Source organism: Tasmannia lanceolata, unplaced genomic scaffold (assembly GCF_043159265.1).
Source record: "Tasmannia lanceolata isolate RefF3 unplaced genomic scaffold, GAP_Taslan_0.1 ptg000008l, whole genome shotgun sequence".
Taxonomy (NCBI): Eukaryota; Viridiplantae; Streptophyta; class Magnoliopsida; order Canellales; family Winteraceae; genus Tasmannia; species Tasmannia lanceolata.
In genome coordinates, this window is record NW_027518685.1 from 55,716,591 (window position 1) to 55,736,466 (window position 19,876).

General features: G+C 40.0%; 1 protein-coding gene across 1 annotated transcript; it reads left to right on the plus strand.

Moving 5' to 3' along the window:
* The first annotated feature begins 1,307 nt into the window (after window positions 1-1,307).
* LOC143885367 (rab GTPase-activating protein 22-like) lies at window positions 1,308-19,282 on the plus strand. The gene is made up of 5 exons (XM_077389510.1): window positions 1,308-1,796; window positions 7,362-7,491; window positions 7,611-7,660; window positions 17,412-17,465; window positions 17,666-19,282. The coding sequence occupies exons 1-5, from the start codon at window positions 1,684-1,686 to the stop codon at window positions 18,915-18,917; spliced, it is 1,599 nt and encodes a 532-aa protein (XP_077245625.1). The 5' UTR covers window positions 1,308-1,683; the 3' UTR covers window positions 18,918-19,282.
* The last annotated feature ends 594 nt before the right edge of the window (window positions 19,283-19,876 follow it).

The window sequence follows — 19,876 nt, forward strand, 5'->3', positions numbered from 1 at the left end:
TTGCGGTTGAAGGATGATAAAATAAAGAGCTCATCCGAAAAATCAGTCGGGCTCAATATTGTGCAACGTTTAAAGGTTTCTGAAAAACCTAAGTTGTAGCCTGGCCAAATGAGGTCGTATAAGACCTAAAGCTCGTCTGAAAAACCAGATGAGCTCCCCATTCTGCAGCATCTCAAAAGTGCCCGGATGAAAGAGCCCGGCCAAATGAGGTCGTCCAAGACCTCAAACTCGTCTGAAAAACTAGATGAGCTCCCCATTATGCAGCATCTCAAAAGAGCCCGGCCAAATGAGGTCGTCCAAGACCTCAAGCTCGTCCGAAAAATCAGAAGAGCTCTCCATTTGCAGTGTTTCAAAAGAGCCTGGATAGAGGAGCACGGCCGAAAGAGTTTGGCCAAAAGAGGTCGACTCAGACCTAAAAAAAAGTAAAAAGCAAAACAAAAGAACTACACCCTCCCCCGGACCTTAAAAACGGCCTGAAGGAGTGGCGGGCAACTGATGGGGATAAAAATAACCACCCAATCAGAGAGCTCCACGTGTAAAAGGGCCCTCAGGTGCGAAAAGGGCAGGAAAGTAATTCCCCGCACTCAACAAAAGACCCCTACAAGAAGCGGTATTTACGGCTCATTGCCACTCGCTCAAGGGCAATATGGTAATCACACAATAAGGAAAATTACATGTTAGCCCTAGCACACTTAACCACTATAAATAGGGGTAAGATCCAAAAGGTAAATGAGTGAATTCCCAAAACTTACTATTTCAATTGGGTTTTTCCCTTATCCGTTGTGGTCACTGACTTAAGTATCGAAGGGCCTTCACGGAGGATCCCCTCCGCGTTGGTCTTTTAACTGTTCTCTCATGTGTGTAGGACGAGAAGCGTGGATAGATCGGGATCGTCCATCCGCTCTTCACCTCCGGCTCAGCCATAACCAAATTTTGACCGCAACACTTTCCATTCCAAACTTTTCCAAAAAATCCTTCCAATCCAAACCTGGAAAGGGCAAAGATGGGATTCTCTCTGTAAAAAAAGCTAGACCCATGGTTTTGCTAGAGGCATTCGTAAAAACGCATTTTGCGGCTGGCTGTTGCAGGAGAGAGCAGCCACGTCAGATGAATAAATTCATACGTCAAAATCTTCTGAAAGTGGGCCCATGTGGCTGCTCTATAATGCAACATCCATCCGCAAAATGCCTTTCTACGCCAGTCTTTAGCAAATCCCAAACTGGAGATATGAGACATGACTTTTCTAAAATCTTCAGCCCAATAGACCGAGAGAGAGAGAGTGAGAGTAGAGCAAAGTCTTTTCTAAAATCTTCAGACCTCCAAACAGAGAGAGAGAGAGAGAGAGAGAGAGAGAGAGGGTGAGTATTATTGGGTGGGTTGGTGTTGCTTTGGTGATGGTGGAAAAGGGATTTTGCCTTTTGGGCTTTGCTAGATTTGTTCGGACCCAGCTAGATTTGTTCGGACCCTCATGTTCTTCTCGAATTCCGGTAATGGTGGAGTCCTCCTCCTCCTCCTCATCGACACCATCTTTGTCGATCGCTGGAATGTCACCGGAATAGTGATCGGCGTGACGGCCATGGCTGGCCTCACCCTGGCCGCCACTCTCTTCTACTCCCCTAGGTAAAATAATTACCCCCACACTTACCAAAAAAAAAAAAAAACCAACCAAATATATACCCTTAAATGAAAGCCCTCAGACGAACTCAGACCATGCCTTCCTCTTCATCATCATCGTCATGGATTTATTTACGGTCGGTCCTTTTTGTTGTCACCTCATCTTCTCCTAGTCCTGATCGGTGAGTCTCTTTTTCCCCATTCCTTTAGATTTTTTTTTGACTTTTTGTGTCAGATCCAATCTCCCACTTCTCCATATCTTGCTTCCACACACACACACTACGCAAAGTAGAAATTCGTTGTTTAAAAGATCATTTTGATAAAATTTCGTTGTTAATTGTAGAGTATTTCTGTTGCGTGAGGTTCTATGAGTTTGATGTAAATTGGACTAATTGTTCTGTAACACACACTTTTTCAAAAATGAAAATTTAGTACAAGTTTCTTCTCTCTGTCCTTGTCTCTTCTATTTATTTTTATTCACTCTTACTGTCTTTCAAAAATGGAAATTTAGTACAAGTTTCTTGTCTCCTCTATTTATTTTTATTTTCAGATCTCGGTTGAGATTTTTATCCTGCTTGTTGCTGATTCTTTCCTGTGTGTTGTGAATTTTGTGGGTTTAGATGGGATTTGGTTTGGGAATAGGTCGATGACTTGATGACTGGTGGGTGAAATTTTTGCTGATGGGTTTGTAATTTAGTTTATATTTTAGTTTGTGGGTGACTGTTTTACTGTGTTTTTGGCATGTTTCGCTTCGGTTGGTAAATGGGTTTTACCCATCTTATTTATTTATGATTGTAGGCATGGCTTTCCTCGTGAAATCCTTGTTAAGGGTTTTGGTGTACTGTTTTGAGATGGGTCTTTTGTTTCGGTTCCATTCAAGTCTGAATTTTTCATGGTGTTGAATGCAATTTGTGCAAGGAATGAATTGGGTTGTGTGATTGTCTATTTTGTCTATGGATTTCAGCGGCGTCGTCATCATCCTCTTCTTTATCTTCTTTTTTTTTTTTTTTTTTTTCAATGGTAGACTTCAGCATCTTCTTGCTAATAGGTCTGCAGTCTATTTTTTTTTTCTTTTTGTTGGAGTGGCAAAAACTTTAAGATGAGGAAATCCATCAATGACAATAATTAACCTGTTAGTATGTATCTAGCCATTAGTATTTTATGGGATGTGAAGAGCTTGATGGAGGCACTTAACCATTTCTTTCATTATCTTTGCATGCTAGGTATGCAGGAGTCCATTTAAAATGTATCATGCAGGAGTCCATTTATATTATTGGGCCACTAAAGATGCTGACTACTGGGACTAGTGTTACTTTATGAATTTGAATAATATTAGAAATGAACTTCATGTATAGATCAAGAAATGCATGGCTATGGAGTTTTTCCTAAGGATGGTATATGAGTACAGGGACATGTTATTTAGATTTCCTGGTCGCCCCTTTGTTTTGGAGTTGAAGGATTTGCTTAGAAAGTAGTAGGAATTGTTGCAAACCAATGGGCAGAATTTTGTTTTCATTGCGGGAGGAAGAATTGGATGAAATCTGCAAATTGCACTTGGTCCAGTCCCAGTCTGCCTGCATAAACTGACATTTGGCAGGGGACTGGTTCCCTGTAAGAATTGACCTGAATGTGCTAGAACGGGATTACTTTAGACAGAATCGAAGTCGGTCAATTTTGGTGTTGCCTCCCAAAATTGAAGGGAACAAAAGGTGAAATAAAACTGAGAAAGAAGTCAGTCAGTTTGGCTAAATCTGTTTCTGCCCTTACCAGCAATGATTTCCCAAAAAAAAGCAATGATTTCCAACTTTGAGACAGCCAACTGAGGTAAAAAAATGTAACAGGCAACAAGATTCCATCATATGCCCTTCCAAACGATTAGCGGAGCCTGAATTATGTTAGTAGCTCTGTTGTTGGAAAATATAATGATTTTGAAGTCATGCACCTAGTGATTTTGAATTAATAAACAAAAAACCATAGTGCCAAAATTGTATTCATAACATTATTTTAATTTTTCTATTTTTTTAGATTTTCCTTTTATGTATTTAACTATTTATTCCTAATATTTTGTATTTTTAGACATTCAATTATTTAATTATTTGGAAACTATCAATTACAAATGAACACAAAATTGCCTGTTTTATCCTTTCTGCCCCTGACCAATTCTGATCCTGCATTTGCAGAATATGCTTATCACAATCATTGTCTTTGTTGCTTTGAGTCTACAAGTAGTCACAAAGACGATGGTGTTGCATATGTACCAAATCAATAAGGAAGAAGGTTGGCTATTGGTACCTAGTGACAGTTATCTCTAATAAATTCAAATTCATTGTGACAATATCGTAATAATTATCTAAAATGATCACCATTCAAATAATGATAATTATCTAAAATTATATTAGCCCACTAATTTCCTGATAAATCGAATTTATTGGGAGAAGTACATATAAGTTTTGTTACTGCAATAATAAACTTTATTTTTTTATCTTATTGATTCGTATGAGTTTTTATATTTTTATTTTTATTAACAGAAATTGCTCTATATTATCATGATAAATGTGTCAGAATCAGTTTGGCTTCATGCCCGGACGATCGACTATGGAAGCTATCTTTTTTATTAGGCGGTTAATGTAGAGATTTAGAGAAAATAAAAAGGACCTTCATATGGTTTTCATTGATTTGGAGAAAGTGTATGATAGGGTTCCCAGGAGTGTTATATGGTGGGTCCTTGAAAGGAAAAAAGTGTATTGATATGATTAAGGATATGTATGATGGAGCAGTAACTAGTGGCAGAACTACGGATGGAATGTCTAGTGAGTTTCCCATTACAACAGGACTGCACCAAAGATCAGCTCTAAGCCCTTATCTTTTTACTCTAGTTATGGATCAGCTTACGGAGGGTATCCAGGACGAGGTACCGTGGTGTATGTTATTTGCAGATGACAAAGTATTAATTGACGAAACCAAAGCAGGAGTTAATGCTAAGTTAGAGTTATGGAGAACTACTTTGGAATCCAAAGGTTCTAGACTAAGCAAGACTAAGACAGAGTATATGGAGTGCAGCTTTAGTAATATAAGGAGACGGGGCGAGGATGTAGTAAATATGACTGGACAGGAAGTACCTAAGAGGGATATCTTTTGCTATCTTGGTTCAATCCTACATAAGGAAGGAGAAATTGAAGAGGATGTTAACCACAGAATAAGAGTACGATGGTTGAAGTGGAAGCTTGCTTTAGGAGTTCTGTGCAACCGTAAAATACCTACCAAGTTGAAGGGAAATTTTTATAAGACAGCTGTGAGGCCAGCCATGTACGGCTCAGAATGTTGGGCCACCAAGAAGTAACATGTGCATAAGATGAGTGTAGCAGAGATGCGAATGCTTAGATGGATGTGTTGCCACACAAGGTTAGATCGAATTAAAAATGAAGACATTTGTAAAACGGTGGGGGTGGCACCAGTTGAGGAGAAGATGAGAGAGCACCGCTTAAGATGGTTGGGGCATATCCAACGTAGGCCTTTGGATGCTCCAGTGAGAAGAAGTGACTTGTGCCATGTTGATGGAGTAAAAAGAGGTAGGGGCAGACCGAAAACAACTTGGGTAGAAACAAGGAGGAAAGACTTGAGGGCTAGGAACATAACAGAGAACATGACCTTGGATAGGATAGAATGGAAGAAAATGATCAATGTAGATGAACCAAACTAGTGTCAGGATTAGACTTCGTCAATTTGAGCCGGGTAGATCCTTTCACCTTCTTCATGAAATTTTTCTAAAGGATTCATTAGCCGACCCGAACTAGTTTGGGACAAAGGCTTAGTTGAGTTGAGTTGAGTTTATTATGATAAATGTGTCAAATTCAAAAATTATCATAATAAATAAAATTCCAATGTCGTCCAGAGCTCTCAGTTCCAGGAGTATTTATTTATTGATGATTCCTTCAAAGAATGCAGCTCAAAATGCATCTTCAGGCAAAAGTCAAGAAGAGACTAATCATTTGGCTTTGATTATTGAAGCCCTTCTAGACAAGGTGGATCAACTTCTGAACAAAAGTTGTGAACTTATGTGATCCATGGGAAAACTCACAACCCAAGTGGGAGATGTTTAAGTCCCCAACATTGAATTATTTTGGAGATTGGAGTTGGATAGTATGGGTATATTGGTGTGTACAGTGGCCTCTGCTAATGAAGAGCTCCAACATCGTATCCTACCATTGTTGAAGGAGAGGGAATCAGAAGGTTGACAGCTCGAAATTTCATGGAAATTGCATTTTGATGATTTTTGGATTGGTTGAGTAAAGTGAAGAAGATTTTTTGTTTTTTAGTATAAATACATAATGGAGTAATGGACCAATAGGAGCAGAAATTTGTGGCAACAAAATGGACCAATAGGAGGGGAAATTTGTGGCAACCGACCTCTTCGGTTATGCATTTGTGTTGTGGGATGATGTTTAAGCTGATTATCTTCTTCCTTGGGATATGCTGAAGTCCAAGCTGTGATATTGAGTAAAGTGGGGAAGATTTTAATTTTTTAGTGTAACTATGTATTGGACTTATAGGAGGTGAAATTTGTGGCAACCGAGCTCTTGGGTTTTGCATTTGTGTTGTGGGATGACGTTTAAGCTGGATTATCTTCTTCATTGGGATAAGATGAAGTCCAAGCTGTCAGAGAAGTTTTCTTTCTACACATCAATTATGCGAGTATCTATATCAAAGTTGTTAAAAACTTGAACAAGGGGATCTCTTGTTATCCTGATGTTTTTCTGAAATGGTGACTTGTTATGTTGATGTTGATTGCTTGAATTTTAAGATATATCCTAATGGAGTGAATCATAATATTCATAATGAATTTGCTTCTAGTGATGTTCATAAAATGTCCTGTGCGTACATTTTAGTTTTCAAGATGGAGGAGATCATCAGTAATTTGTTCCTAAAGCCTCAACATCTGTGCACGAGCTGCAATGAGGTGATTTCTATAGATTTGTGGCTCGTCATGGAACACAACTAGTTGAGCTTTCCTCAAGGTGTTCTCAAAAAGTTTCTCCTTGTCCTCGTAAAATGAAATCCTGAAATGTTCATGAAATGACCTCCATAATACTCAGGAATACATCGAGGTAGTGATTTAATGAAGCATGGAATATTATCAATCCTCTCGGTTCTCTACATCATTGCAAAATGGGGTGTTAAGTGGAATGATAGATATATGGAGCTCATGTGCGCTAGACCATGATTCACATGAAGAGTGTCCAACTTAAATATGCTTGAAAGAGTACAAGAAACGAACTCCTTTTTTTTAATGGTTACAAGAAACATACTTTTAATCCATTTTTTCTTGCTTTATAAACTTGGTGTCTTCTGTGTAGTTGTATCAGGATTTCTTTTACAGTACGATTTTGCATGTTTTTTATGTTTGGAATTAGATATTCTGGTGTTTAGATTTTGTTTTTCCCCAAGTTTGAACTGGTGTTGCTGTGGTCTATGCTATTTTGTTATGCTATTTTGTTGTAACAATTTATTTCATTTCTCTGTCTACTTTTTTGGTAATGTCCCAAATTTTACTTGGGCGGGCAGCCGCTGCCTGATTATATGTGATGTTTTTGTTTTTTTATAGAAAATTTTACTTGTTTCTGGATATTGAATTTTTTACGTACTGGTTATTCTTTAATCACTCATTTAATTGTATTCCTTTTGTTTTAAGACTCTTTTGATGACTCACTCTATGATTCTGATGTTGCTTCCATAACTTTCAACGGCAGTCTTAAATCACCATGGTCCCGAAGGAGAAGGAAGCATCCCCTTTTACCTCGACAGTGGAAAAGTCTATTTTCACCAGATGGAAAACTCCGAGATGGTGGAGTGAAATTTTTGAAAAAAGCTCGCAGTGGAGTTACTTATCACACTTGACCTACTAGTTTATTACTCATTTCTTTTTTAACATTGATACTCAAACTGTATGTGTTAATGTTCCTGGCGTTGTATTCTCATTGCTCTTATTTCTGGTGCAGGGTGTTGACCCAAGCATTAGGACAGAGGTTTGGCCATTCCTCCTTGGAGTGTAAGATTGCCCAGCCTTTAGTTCTTTGAATCATTGCCCTGTGCCTTGGATTATAAGCTTGCAAATCTAATATGTTGCAGTTTCACAAGATCTTCAGTTAGTTAGTTTTCAGGCCCTCTCTATTTCTTGGGAAAAATACACTTAGACCCCCTGTGGTTTCTGACACATTCAACTTAACCCCTAATGTTTAAAAAGTTACAAGTAGGCCCCCTGTGGTTTCAATTTGTGTAAGGTAGACCCCCTCAGTTGACGGTTCGTCCACAGATTGAAGGGTTAGGATGATCCTATGGAGCTGATTTTTTGGGCACACCCTATCTATGACAGGGCCCATCAAATAAACGCTTTGGATCATCCAAACAATGTGGGCCCACTGTGTTTTTGGTAGTGTTTGGATTCGGGTATGGGGTTTGGAGGGGTGTATGGGGTCTTCATTAGCATTGATATTGTTTCAAAAGAGGGGGCCTACCTTATACAAATTGAAACCAGGGGGTCTTAAACATTAGGGGTTAAGTTGAATGTGTCAGAAACCACAGGGGGTCTAAGTGCATTTTTCCCTTATTTCTTTATAATATTCTCTATGCCTCATAAATGTCTTGTTGTTGTTTTGATTCACTTCAATATGATAGCACTCCATTTAATTTCTTAATCTCATCTCTGGAAAGAATAACATGTAAGCTGGAAATATGCATAGGAGTTAACCCTAGGGATTTCTAAGATGCATGTTTCTTGAATAAACTTGCTTTTTTATTATCTACAATACCTTGTATGTTGTTATTATTAGCAATGTTCTCAAATCTCATTGTAAATTCACCTGGAACCTCCTGATAAGAAAATCTGTCTTGTCAAATCTGCTATTCTATGCTGATGGAATAGACTATGCAATTTGTATATATGTATAGTATATACTCCAATACATCTATAATTTACACTTTGTAATATTTGTTTATAGTAAATATCCACTATATAAATGATATGTTAACATGATATTAACTTGTTCGTGAACTTTGCTCGCATCCGTGTACACTCAAATGCACCCTTATAGGAGGGACACAGTGGAAGTGATGCCGATATTAGGATTTATTTCCACATTATTTAGTTTCTAGTATTTTTATTTCCATGTTTTTAGTTTCTAGGATTTTATTTTCCATGTTATTTTTGGGAATTCTTATTTTAGTAGGTTTCTATCTTTAGATTGTTAATTGCCTATATATATATAGGCATTTTTACAGCTTATTTTGTAAGTTTGAATAATTATTGAATAAAGATTGATTCTCTCCTCTAATTTCCTCTCTTCTTCTCCCCCAAGTCTTCTTCTCCTCTATTCTTCTTCTTCTCTCTTCTGATTTCTTCTCTTCTCTCCCTAAATTTGTCTCATCTTCAGGTTATTTTCGTCTCTTCTTCCTCAATTCTTCTAATTCTATCCCCTTTCGTCTATTTCTCTCCACTTTCCTCAATTTTTCTTCATGGTGCTGTAGCAATTTGGTATCAGAGCTAAAAGATCCAAGCATCGTCAATATTCTGCCGCAAGAACGAGCCGCAAATCGTCCGAAAATCCACTAAAAGTTGCTACCGAGTCTCTGTTTGGGTACCTTCTTATCGCTCAACACAAAGAACACAGCTTTGTGTGTTTGCCGGCTACACCACCATCTCATCTCTGTAGTTTTCTTTTATGCCCACCATCATCCACCCAAAACACCATTTGACTAACCACTTTTCCTGCTTTATTTCAGCCTTCTTCACAACCCAAAACCCATCTTGCTGTAAGCCTATTAACCCTTTTGTTGTCAAGTAAAACCTGACAATATAGAACCGGCCCTTTATTTTCTTCACAAATTTTTAGGCCTAAAAAAAAAAACCAGTCCTACCACAGCCGAACCAGCCCATCATCTTCTTGCCGTGAACTCCACCGGAAGGACTCCAAGGGAAAGAGGATAACAGCAAGTTATCACAAAATACACAAAAAAAAAACGGCAAGCCGCCGCCAACCCCCTCTACCGGAGCCTCCGCCGTCTTCGTTGCGAGCCACAGCCACCGCCACCTCCATCTTCTTCTCCGGCTTACTGTTCCGTGAGGTTCTAGGAAACTTTTTTTGCGTTATACAAATAAAGAAGGAAACCCACCAGAGTTTCTTTTTTCATGTTATCAGGGAAAAGAAGTTGCCTTGGTCAACACTCTTGGGCTGCCACATCATCACCCAGCTGCCACATCAACACCCAGTTGGTATGCTTGGAGAGGAAGTTTCGTGACTTAATATAACTGCTTGCTAATCTATAATAGTAGATAACAAGCAAGGGTTAGAAAAGGAATTAGAAACTGCCTTTTTGTGCTGTTGCGAGGATTACACAGCCCTTTTATTAGATGGTCGCATGACTGCTTTGGAAAGAAAAGAAAAGATAAGTTGCTTCTCTTATCCAATCCCCCTGTTTATTACCTTGGACACCCCGTTTTTATAAAAGTCTACTCATTCCCACCACATTCTTTCCTTGGGCAACCCCCCTATTGTTACTTACGTTTTCACGTGAGTCTGTCAAGTGAGAAAAAAAGGTGTTATATTTCACCCCCCATATTCCTTCAGACACCCCCCCCCCTCCAATTAGTACAAACCAATTTAACCCCCCTCTTTTACAGTAGGCACCCCCCCCTCAAATAAATAAATAAATAAATCAGAAAACCGGAAAAAAAATAGAGAAATAGAATTTTCTTTTTCTCCTCTTTTTCCTCTACACTCTCTCCTTTTTCTCTCATTACTTTCTCTCTCTTGTTTTCGGGCTATTTCCACTCGAAATTGCCCGCGTCCTCAACACGAAAGTTGTTCGTGACAACTTTTCAAGTATATCTAACCTACTTTCAGTACTCACCAACTAGTGCAAGCACTACAACAACCAACTTTGGCTGTCCGTCCATTTTGGTCGAACCATTAATCCGAGCTATCCAGAAGTCCGATTTAAGATCCGAGACAGGCATTGTGTTCCTTTTGACATGGCAAACAGATCATACGGTGATTTCATTTATCGAAGTCGATCTCAATGGCTTCGCCATATGTTCCACATTTTTATGGGTACGATAATCGATATTTGCAACACCGTCATTACCGCTATTATGAGGATGCATGTCTACAGTGGATCTATGCTCTAGACGCCTATCATGAGTCATGTTGCTATGATCACCGCAAGACTATCTCTTGAGCTAGAGATACTGTACTACGACAAGCCCAGTTTTTCTATCTAGAGATTGTGAGGGCGCGTCTAATTGCAGGTGCACCTCCATTCAGTCGATGGAAGGAGATCTGTTCTGAGTTTATGAGAAATTATACATATCAGTATGTACAGAGATTGAAACGGGGGCGAGCAGCATCTAAACAAAGATTGATGTAGGAAGAAGCCGCTTGACTTGCACAGGAAGCTGAATTTCAGGCAACCTTGGAAATGATAGCGCGTGACTTGCATGAGAGGAAATTGGTACGCGAACGTGAAGCAGCAGCCCGCCGCGAACAAGAAGCTGAAGTCTTCGCTCGCTTTGAATGAAACATCGCAGCCCGTCATGCACGAGTAGCCTAAATTGAAACAACGAAGGAATTTGCTAACACTATTGACAAGCCAAACACAGATGATGCTATTGGTCCGACATATGATATTGTGGATGAGATCATTATAGAGGTTGAGCCCATGATTATGTCAGATACTTAGTCAGAGATTTTCGATATAGAACCAGAGAATCCAGTGATTGATGAGGCCGACGTCGACGAGCATGACTATTCAGAGATTTCTTCAGCACCGATTGTCAAGTATCTAGAGAGAGATCTTGACACTTCCACAGTAGTGACAAATATTGTGTTAGAGCCATGTGAGGCAATTCCTTTAACAGAGGTGATCGAGCATAGTCATGTGTCGGAGATTGATCAGGAGGATTGCCCGCCTAATATCACTATGCCAAATACAATTATAGCAAATGACTTTGTTGTTAGTTCCATTGCACCAGATTTGATACCAAGAGGTGATATCTTTATTGAGAAAGGTCATGGATTGGTACTGCCCATAGCCGTTATGCAGATCCCACCGATCCAAGAGATGTATGTTGCCATTTTTCCAGCTTCATTGATTCTCAGGAAAGGTTCGCGTCTTTTTGATTCTGCATGGATGATTTCTTCTGTATTACTACGCTCGTGTTCCATACCACTTTCCCAGTCATTACGAGCGTTGTACAGCATTCCAGAGTTCTGAGGATTGCGACTCATGCTACTTGAGTGGGTCGTCTACGTATTTGATCCAGGCGGATTAGAACTCGAGGGGGAGTTCTTTTCAAGCGGGGGAGAAGGATGCAGATATTAGGATTTATTTCCACATTATTTAATTTCTAGTATTTTTATTTCCATGTTATTAGTTTCTAGGATTTTATTTTCCATTTTATTTTTAGGAATTCTTATTTTAGTAGGTTTCTATCTTTAGATTGTTAATTGCCTATTTATAGGCCTTTTTACTACTTATTTTGTAACTTTGAATAATTATTGAATAAAGATTGATTCTCTCCTCTAATTTCCTCTCTTCTTCTCCCCCAAGTCTTCTTGTCCTCTTTCTCCTCTATTCTTCTTCTTCTCTCTTCTGATTTCTTCTCTTCTCTCCCTAAATTTGTCTCTTCTTCAGGTTATTTTTGTCTCTTCTTCCTCTATTCTTCTAATTTTATCCCCTTTCGTCTATTTCTCTCCACTCTCCTCAATTTTTCTTCACGGTGCTGCATCAGGAAGTCTTTCTCATATTTATGTGGAGGGCAACTGGATTGCTACTTGACGGCTGCAATGAAACTATAAACGTTGAAATCCCACAATTTTGAAATCTTATGGCCATTCCAATGGTGCCGAAAAATGTAGGAGGCTTTCGACATAATGACTGTCAAACAACCAATTACTTCAAAAGCTTAAGTTGTTGGAGATGGCGTTATTTAATCTTTTATACTTTAACACGCCCCCTCATGTGTGGCCCCTCTTTTTAGGGCTGACCTACAAGTGGCACATGTGGTCTCTCTTTTGGGTTGGCCAATACATGTGGATTTTTAATATCAAGGAGTTTTGAACTCAGGACCTTTTCTGTGACACCATGTCAAACAACCAATTACTCCAAAAGCTTAAGCTGTTGGAGATGGCGTTATTTTATCTTTTATTCTATAACAATGACAAATACCAATTTTCTAAGTATGGTGAGTGGAGGAAGCCATTGATATATCTGCTAGTCCTCTCATACATTCTAATTCTTTCATTTTCATTCTCTTCTAGGCATTAAGCTGTTGATATGTCAAATAGTCCTTTCATATGTTCTAATTCTTTCATTTTCATTGTCTTCGTGGTCCTTTCATATGTTCTAAATCTTATAATGACATTCTTTTTTTTCTAGATCGTAACTAGAACATTATCAAAAGGCAGAGAGAATTAAAAAAAACAGAGAGAAAGGAAATGGTTAATAATAGGGCATTGATTGCGTCTTTCCTAGATTACTGTCTTCGTTAAAGACCGTAAGAAAATTAAGTTAATTCCTATAAGGGATGCTAAACTCTCAGGCAAGAGATTATCATTCTGAATCAAGAATTCATGCATTTCGGAAATTACCTTTATCTGACGAAACTCATAAAACATCCACTTCAGCTTCACCAGAATTTTTCACTGCAACACTGGCTTGATTTGAAATGTTTTATTTCTCTTCCAAATCTTGTTGGCGCTTCTTGCAATCTCTTTTGATGTGCCCATGTTTATGGCACCAGTTGCATTCAACCGTACTTCCTCCTCTCAATTTGGATTGGGATTTACCCCCTTCTGGCTTGTATCAAGATCGACCATGCACCAGCCTATTGTTTACATTCACCACAAGGCCATCTTCCTTGGATTCTTCCTCGATAGCCTTCTTTATTTTTTCACTTGCAAGGAGGGCTAACGTTATCTCTGTTCTAACCAAGGTATCCTTCCCAAAGAGAAAGGTAGTGACTAAGTGGTCGTAGGAGCCAGGAAGGGACATCAAAAGAAGTAGAGCCTTATCCTCCTCTTCTAACTTGCCTCTAACGTTCAACATTTCTGAGACCATCATGTTGAAAGTGTTGAGATGTCCAGGTAGACTTGAGTTTTCTAATATCCGAAGAGCATATGGTTGCTTCTTGAGAAACAACTTGTTGGTTAGTAATTTTTCCATGTAGAGACTCGAGTTTGCGCCAAATCGTAGTTACAGTCTCTTCGCCATTTACGTTGTAAAGGACCTCATCAGCCAAATACAGACTGATCACGCTAACCACCTTCATATCCAACTATTTCCAATCGTCATCGCTCATCTTTTCCAGTTTCTTGATTGTGCCTAACAAAGCCTTCACCCAACTTTGTTGAACCAAGAGATCTCTCCCTTGTTTGCAACAAACTGAAGTTGCCTACCTCATTGATTTTTTCCATCTCGAACTTAGCACTCGTCATCGCTTTAATCGCCCAAAACCTGATCGCTCTGTACCAGTTTCTAGAAAACCTAGAAATGCCTTCTCAAATAAGGATTAGCCATGATTTGTTGCAAACATAAAAATAATGCGGGAAACACCACCACACGGTGCAAGAATATAAGATTTACATTGTTCGGCAGTGTGCCTACATCCATGGGAGAAGATTTTCACTATTTCGGTCCAGGGTTACAAACTCTCTCCTTGGCCAAGAAAGCACAAAGAAATTGTTCATAAACCCTAACATGTGGCTTATATATCAATGCCACTACATAGCGAAAATTATCAAAATATCCTTTATAGCAAAACCGTAAGGGTCCTGTACGATGCTAGAGTACAAGATATCTGCACAACAATCTCCACCTTGGCTTACCTTTGGGCCATGGAATCCCTAAAGCCTCCTTATGGGACCTGATGATAGAAAGAATTGAGAAGAAGTTAGCAACATGGAAGAAGCAGTATCTGTCACTTGGGAGGAGAATCACCCGGATCAAGGCAGCCATGGCGAACATGTCAGTGTACTATCTATCTCTCTACGAAGTTCTCTCTAAACTTGGGAGTAGAATCACCCTAATTGAGGCGGCCATGGCGAACATGTCGGTGTGCTATAAAGTTCTGTCTAAACTGGCCAAATGTATTGAGAAGTTGCAGAGAGATTTCTTGTGGGAAGGGAGGATAAAAGCTGATTGAAGCATGTCATGGGATGGAAGAAGGTGTGCAGATTGAAGCCTCATGAAGGGATCAGATTTGGTTGTAACATGATGAGGAATATATCCCTTTTGGGAAAATGGCTTAGGCGGTATGGTGAAGAGAAGGAGGCTCAACATTATCGGCAACAAATACGCGGGGTGGGGGGGACTGGGACTATAAGGGTCCATGCATAGGCAAAGGCTCTGGTGCATGGAAATCTATTTGCGTTTCTGGAAGTTATTTTGCACCTCTGTCAGTAGGCAGAGTGGAGAGCACTCGGTTCTGGATATACTTGCGATTAGGAGGTTCATACTTAATCTAGGCTTTCCCCGACCTTTATCAGCTTGCATATGCCAGAGGGGCAAGAGTTTGTGATTATATGGATAGAAAAAGGGAGGGAAGAGGGGTTGATTGGATAATCAAACTTAGAAGAGATCTCAAGGATCACAAGATACTCAGCCTCTCTCAGCTTCTCTCCCTCATCGAGCCCCTGTATTGCTTTGTAATTTGTCAAGATCACGGGATTTAGTCCCCAGACAGTTCTGGTACGTTCTCAATTCGCCCCTTTTTTTCGCAGGTTGGTGTGCGGCGACATCTCCCCCCCCACCCCCCCTCTTGCTTGGACAGTGCTGCATAGGCGAATAAACACTCGTGATTGTCTCAAAAAAGCGCATTGTGTTCATTGTAAGCAGGTGCATCGTTTGGTTTGCAAGGCGGCAGCCGGCAGAAGAATCTTTGAACCACGCCCTCCTTCATTGCCCCTTCTCTTTTGCGATGTGGAGGGCTATCATTAGAAGCTTTGGATTCTCTTGGGTGTTCCATATATCCATCTCAAGAGCATTTCTTTATTGGACTAGTAGCTCCTTTGGAGAGACGGGCCGATCCCTTTGGAGCTTGGTACCCTACAATGTATTGTGGCACATTTGGCAAGAGAGAAATCAAGGAATTTTTTATGATAAAGTAAATAGCATTGGCAGAATCCTATGGGAGATCAGAAGTGACCTCATAGCATGGGCAAAGATGAAAGATTTATTGGCGACATACTCAGTAGTCGACATCTTGAGGAATTGGCAGGCAATAATTTGGGGGTGGGGCTAAAAATTGCCCTGTCCCATCTTGGAAGCAGCTCCCTAGTGGCTGGCTCAAACTCAACTTTGATGGATGTGCAAAAGGCAAACCGGGCAAAGTAGGGTTTGGTGGGCTAATTCAGGATGAGGGCAACATTCGTACTCTGGTCCCGCCGAGATATGTGAGTCTAATGAGGCGGAAGAGAGCTTTATTGCATGGCCCTAGGTGGTTCCTCACTCATTTATCCCGCTCCCTGATCATAGATGGAGACTCCTCCAATGCCCTAGCCTGGGTGAGCGGATCGGCTCAGGTCCGTGGAGACTCTAACATCATTGCAGTAATTCAAGATTGTTGCAAGGTCATTCATCCACATTCTTGTATATATTCAGGTCCACTAACGAAAAGGCTGACGAGTTAGCAAAAGCCAGTGTAGTCAAAGATTGTGGAGGAGTTCCAATCCACCATGTTTCTGTCGTGCTTGGCTGCAACTTTGGGATGTAGTTCACAGAACTAAAGCTTTTTGCTGATAAGTATTATGGGAGGTTATTTTGGTTTATCTGAGTGTGCTTGAGGGACAGTGTTTCTTCGCTGCTCGGGGAAGTTTCTTTCCCCCGGATAACCATTCCTCCCCATGGTGGCTGCTCGAAGTCTTCCTTAGTTACCAAGGTGGGTGAAAAAATGACATAGATCCTTGATAGCATTTTGAGCCATATAGCTCATTGGCTTTCTTCAATTATGTGTCTCATCGTTGGGTTCTATGATGGTTCGATGGGTGGATTGTCTGGAAGGTATTGTAGAAGGTTGCTGTAAAGGGTTGATGCAGGAGGAATTTTTAGATGATGGTGGGAGTCTGATTATAGCTCTTTATGTTTTTTTTTTTTTACTTTTTTGGTCCTGGAGTATGCTCCTGGACCCTCATACTATGTAAATTTGGTGGGACTACTGGTCCTCATGCATATTCCATGGTATGATTATAATAGTCAATTTTCAAAAAAGAAAAGAAAAGAGAACTAAAGCCTCATAACTGGATGTAATCTAGCGATGAGGGGACTCCCGGTCCCCGTCATCCAACTGTATGTAATTTCATGATCAATAATAAAGTAACCTCTTTTCAAAAAAAAAAAAGAAAGAAAGAAAGAAAGAAAGAACCTGAACCAGAGATTGGACCTGATTCTTGTTTTATTGTTTGCGTACATGTACTTCTCATAATGTCTTAACTCTGATTTTGCAAGTATTTTCTGCCCTCTGCAGGTTTTCCTTCATATTTGGTTTGTATAATTTATTACGAAATTAGAAATTGCATATGACCTTACATTTGAACAGTTTATTTAATTCAGAGCTAGAAGTCCAGGAGGAATGAAAGTTACCTATCTAGTGGAAAACTTCTTTTGCATTCATACAATCCCCAATGAATCACCCATAGTACCATACTGAGTGTTGCTAACCGATGATGCCTATGATGTTTCTTTACCAGCTGGAGTTACCCAGGCAATTTTTCACTAGTTTTTACTCATTACGTTCTTGTTCTACGCAGGTATGATTTAAACAGTTCAAAGGCAGAAAGAAATATTATTAGAGCACAGAAAAGGTATTTACACCTAAGTCCTCCCCTTTTTTCCAAAAGTCATGTTTTTTTTTTCTCAATTTTGCTGGAAATAAGTCTAAAGGAAACATTCACGATGTAAGAATTTCATTTCCATTGATATTTACAGAGATCAGAAACTGTATCCATTAATTACCAGTTATGATAATCTTAAAGGTTGTGGTTTCCATTTTCTCATGGTGCAGAAAAGAATATGAGAACCTGAGAAGACAATGCCGGCATATCTTAAAGCATAGTGATCTGAGTTATAAGAAGTCAAAGGAAATAGGTGACAGCAGCTATGGAAAAAGCACTAGTTTTACCCAGAGCACATATTATCCTGATTCCGAAGATGTGGTTAGTGCGAGACAATCACTATCCACCGAGTTAGGGATTGAATGTGATGATGAATCAGAACAACTAGTTCACGAGGAAGCCTCTCTCTCTGAGTTGTATGTCGAAGAAGAAGAAGAAAAGAGTGGTGTCACCCATGTCTATACTTCCTTTGTAGATACAGAATCTTCGGACACTGAAACCTCAATGGAGGAATCCGAAAGCATGGAAATGGCCACTACTAATGAATGTAGTGAAGAGAATGATCCCAAGCTCACCAAGATGAGCTCGCTAAAATTGAAAAGCTCCCAAGTCCGGGCAACTGAGGATTTTGCCACGTGGCAAAGAATTATTCGCCTTGACGCAGTGCGCGCCAATGCTGAATGGGTTGTTTACTCCCTGGCCCAAGCCGCAGTGCCGGAGAACAGGGCACGGCGGTCGGCCAAGGCTGTTGGACTAAAAGACTACGACCACTTGGAGCCGTGTAGAATCTATCACGCAGCTCGTTTGGTGGCCATCCTTGAAGCTTATGCGCTATATGACCCTGAAATTGGTTACTGTCAGGGGATGAGTGATTTACTGTCTCCAATTATCGCGGTGATGGAGGAAGACCATGAAGCTTTTTGGTGCTTTGTGGGTTTTATGAAAAAAGCTAGGCACAACTTTAGGCTTGATGAATTGGGTATCAGAAGGCAACTAAACATAGTGTCCAAAATCATAAAGTCCAAAGACTCCCATCTCTACAAGCACTTGGAGAAGCTACAAGCTGAGGATTGCTTCTTTGTTTATAGGATGGTGGTGGTTTTGTTTAGACGAGAGCTCAGTTTTGAGCAGACTTTGTGTCTATGGGAAGTAATGTGGGCGGACCAGGTGGCGGTCAGAGCGGGGATTAGCAAGTCTGCGTGGCGGAGGATTATGCAGCGGCCCCCGCCGACAGATGACCTGTTGCTATACGCAATCGCGGCCTGTGTCTTGCAGAAGAGGAAGCTTATCATTGAGAAGTACAGTAGTATGGATGAGATCATAAGGGAATGCAATAGCATGGCTGGGCAATTGGATGTGTGGAAGCTTCTAGATGATGCCCATTCCCTAGTAGTGATCCTCCATGACAAAGTACAGAGCTAAGCTTTCCTTCACTTCTTTTGGGAGTACATTGTTTTTTCTGATTATTAATTTTTTTTTTTAATTTCCATTTGGGGTTTCATTCCAGCAAGTTTGGAAGGAAGCTTGTAACACAAGCAGTCTTTTTCCTGAAGAAGCAAATTACAACTAACTGCTGTGATAATTGTTCTCTTGATTAAGCCACTTCCTAATTCTCAATAGTGGTGGGAAGAAAACAAAAGGTACAAGTAATGGAAAAATTCCAATTTCTAGTCTATTTAGAAGAGGAAGAATATTTTTCTTTTGAGCATCATGTATGTGTATGCACCATTTCGGCATTTCCCAGACATTGTCTTCAGCTTTTTCTATGGCAAAGTGTTGTTAGCGTACTGCATTTTTTTTTCTGAATGGTAGCCAATTTCATTAAAATAGTAGGAGACGGAAGCATTCAGTACAAAAATAAATAAAGGATAAAGACTGAGAGAAGTACAAAGCGGAAAACAAATAAAGCAGAAAGAATCAAGGGGGAAGAGAATCAAATAAGCATGATAGGTACGATGACTATTAGAGAGTACTATAGTCGCCGCCGGGATAACCTCCCGGTGGCTTTATGCAATACATCGTGTAAGCTTATTTGTAGTTGCGGTCTAAATCTTGAGTGATTGGTCAATTGAGTGTGGTTTCTTTGCCCACGAGGTTTCTCAATCGCTTGGACTTTTCAATATCTGTTGTTGAAGGTCCTTGATCTTGCTGGGTCAAGGTGATAGCCCTATTGGATCTCAATGGCCTTCCCCCAGATCCCATTCCGGTCTCTGGGTCGTGTAGAGGACGGATGCTTTTTTTGAGAAGACTTGAATTCAAAGCTAGATAACTCCCAGGAAGTCGGGCTATAGATTTTAATAAGCATGTCCTCTCGCATCAATATGGTAACGACTGGAGGTGCTTGTATTATGGATATAAAAACTTTGGCATGCACAACTCTT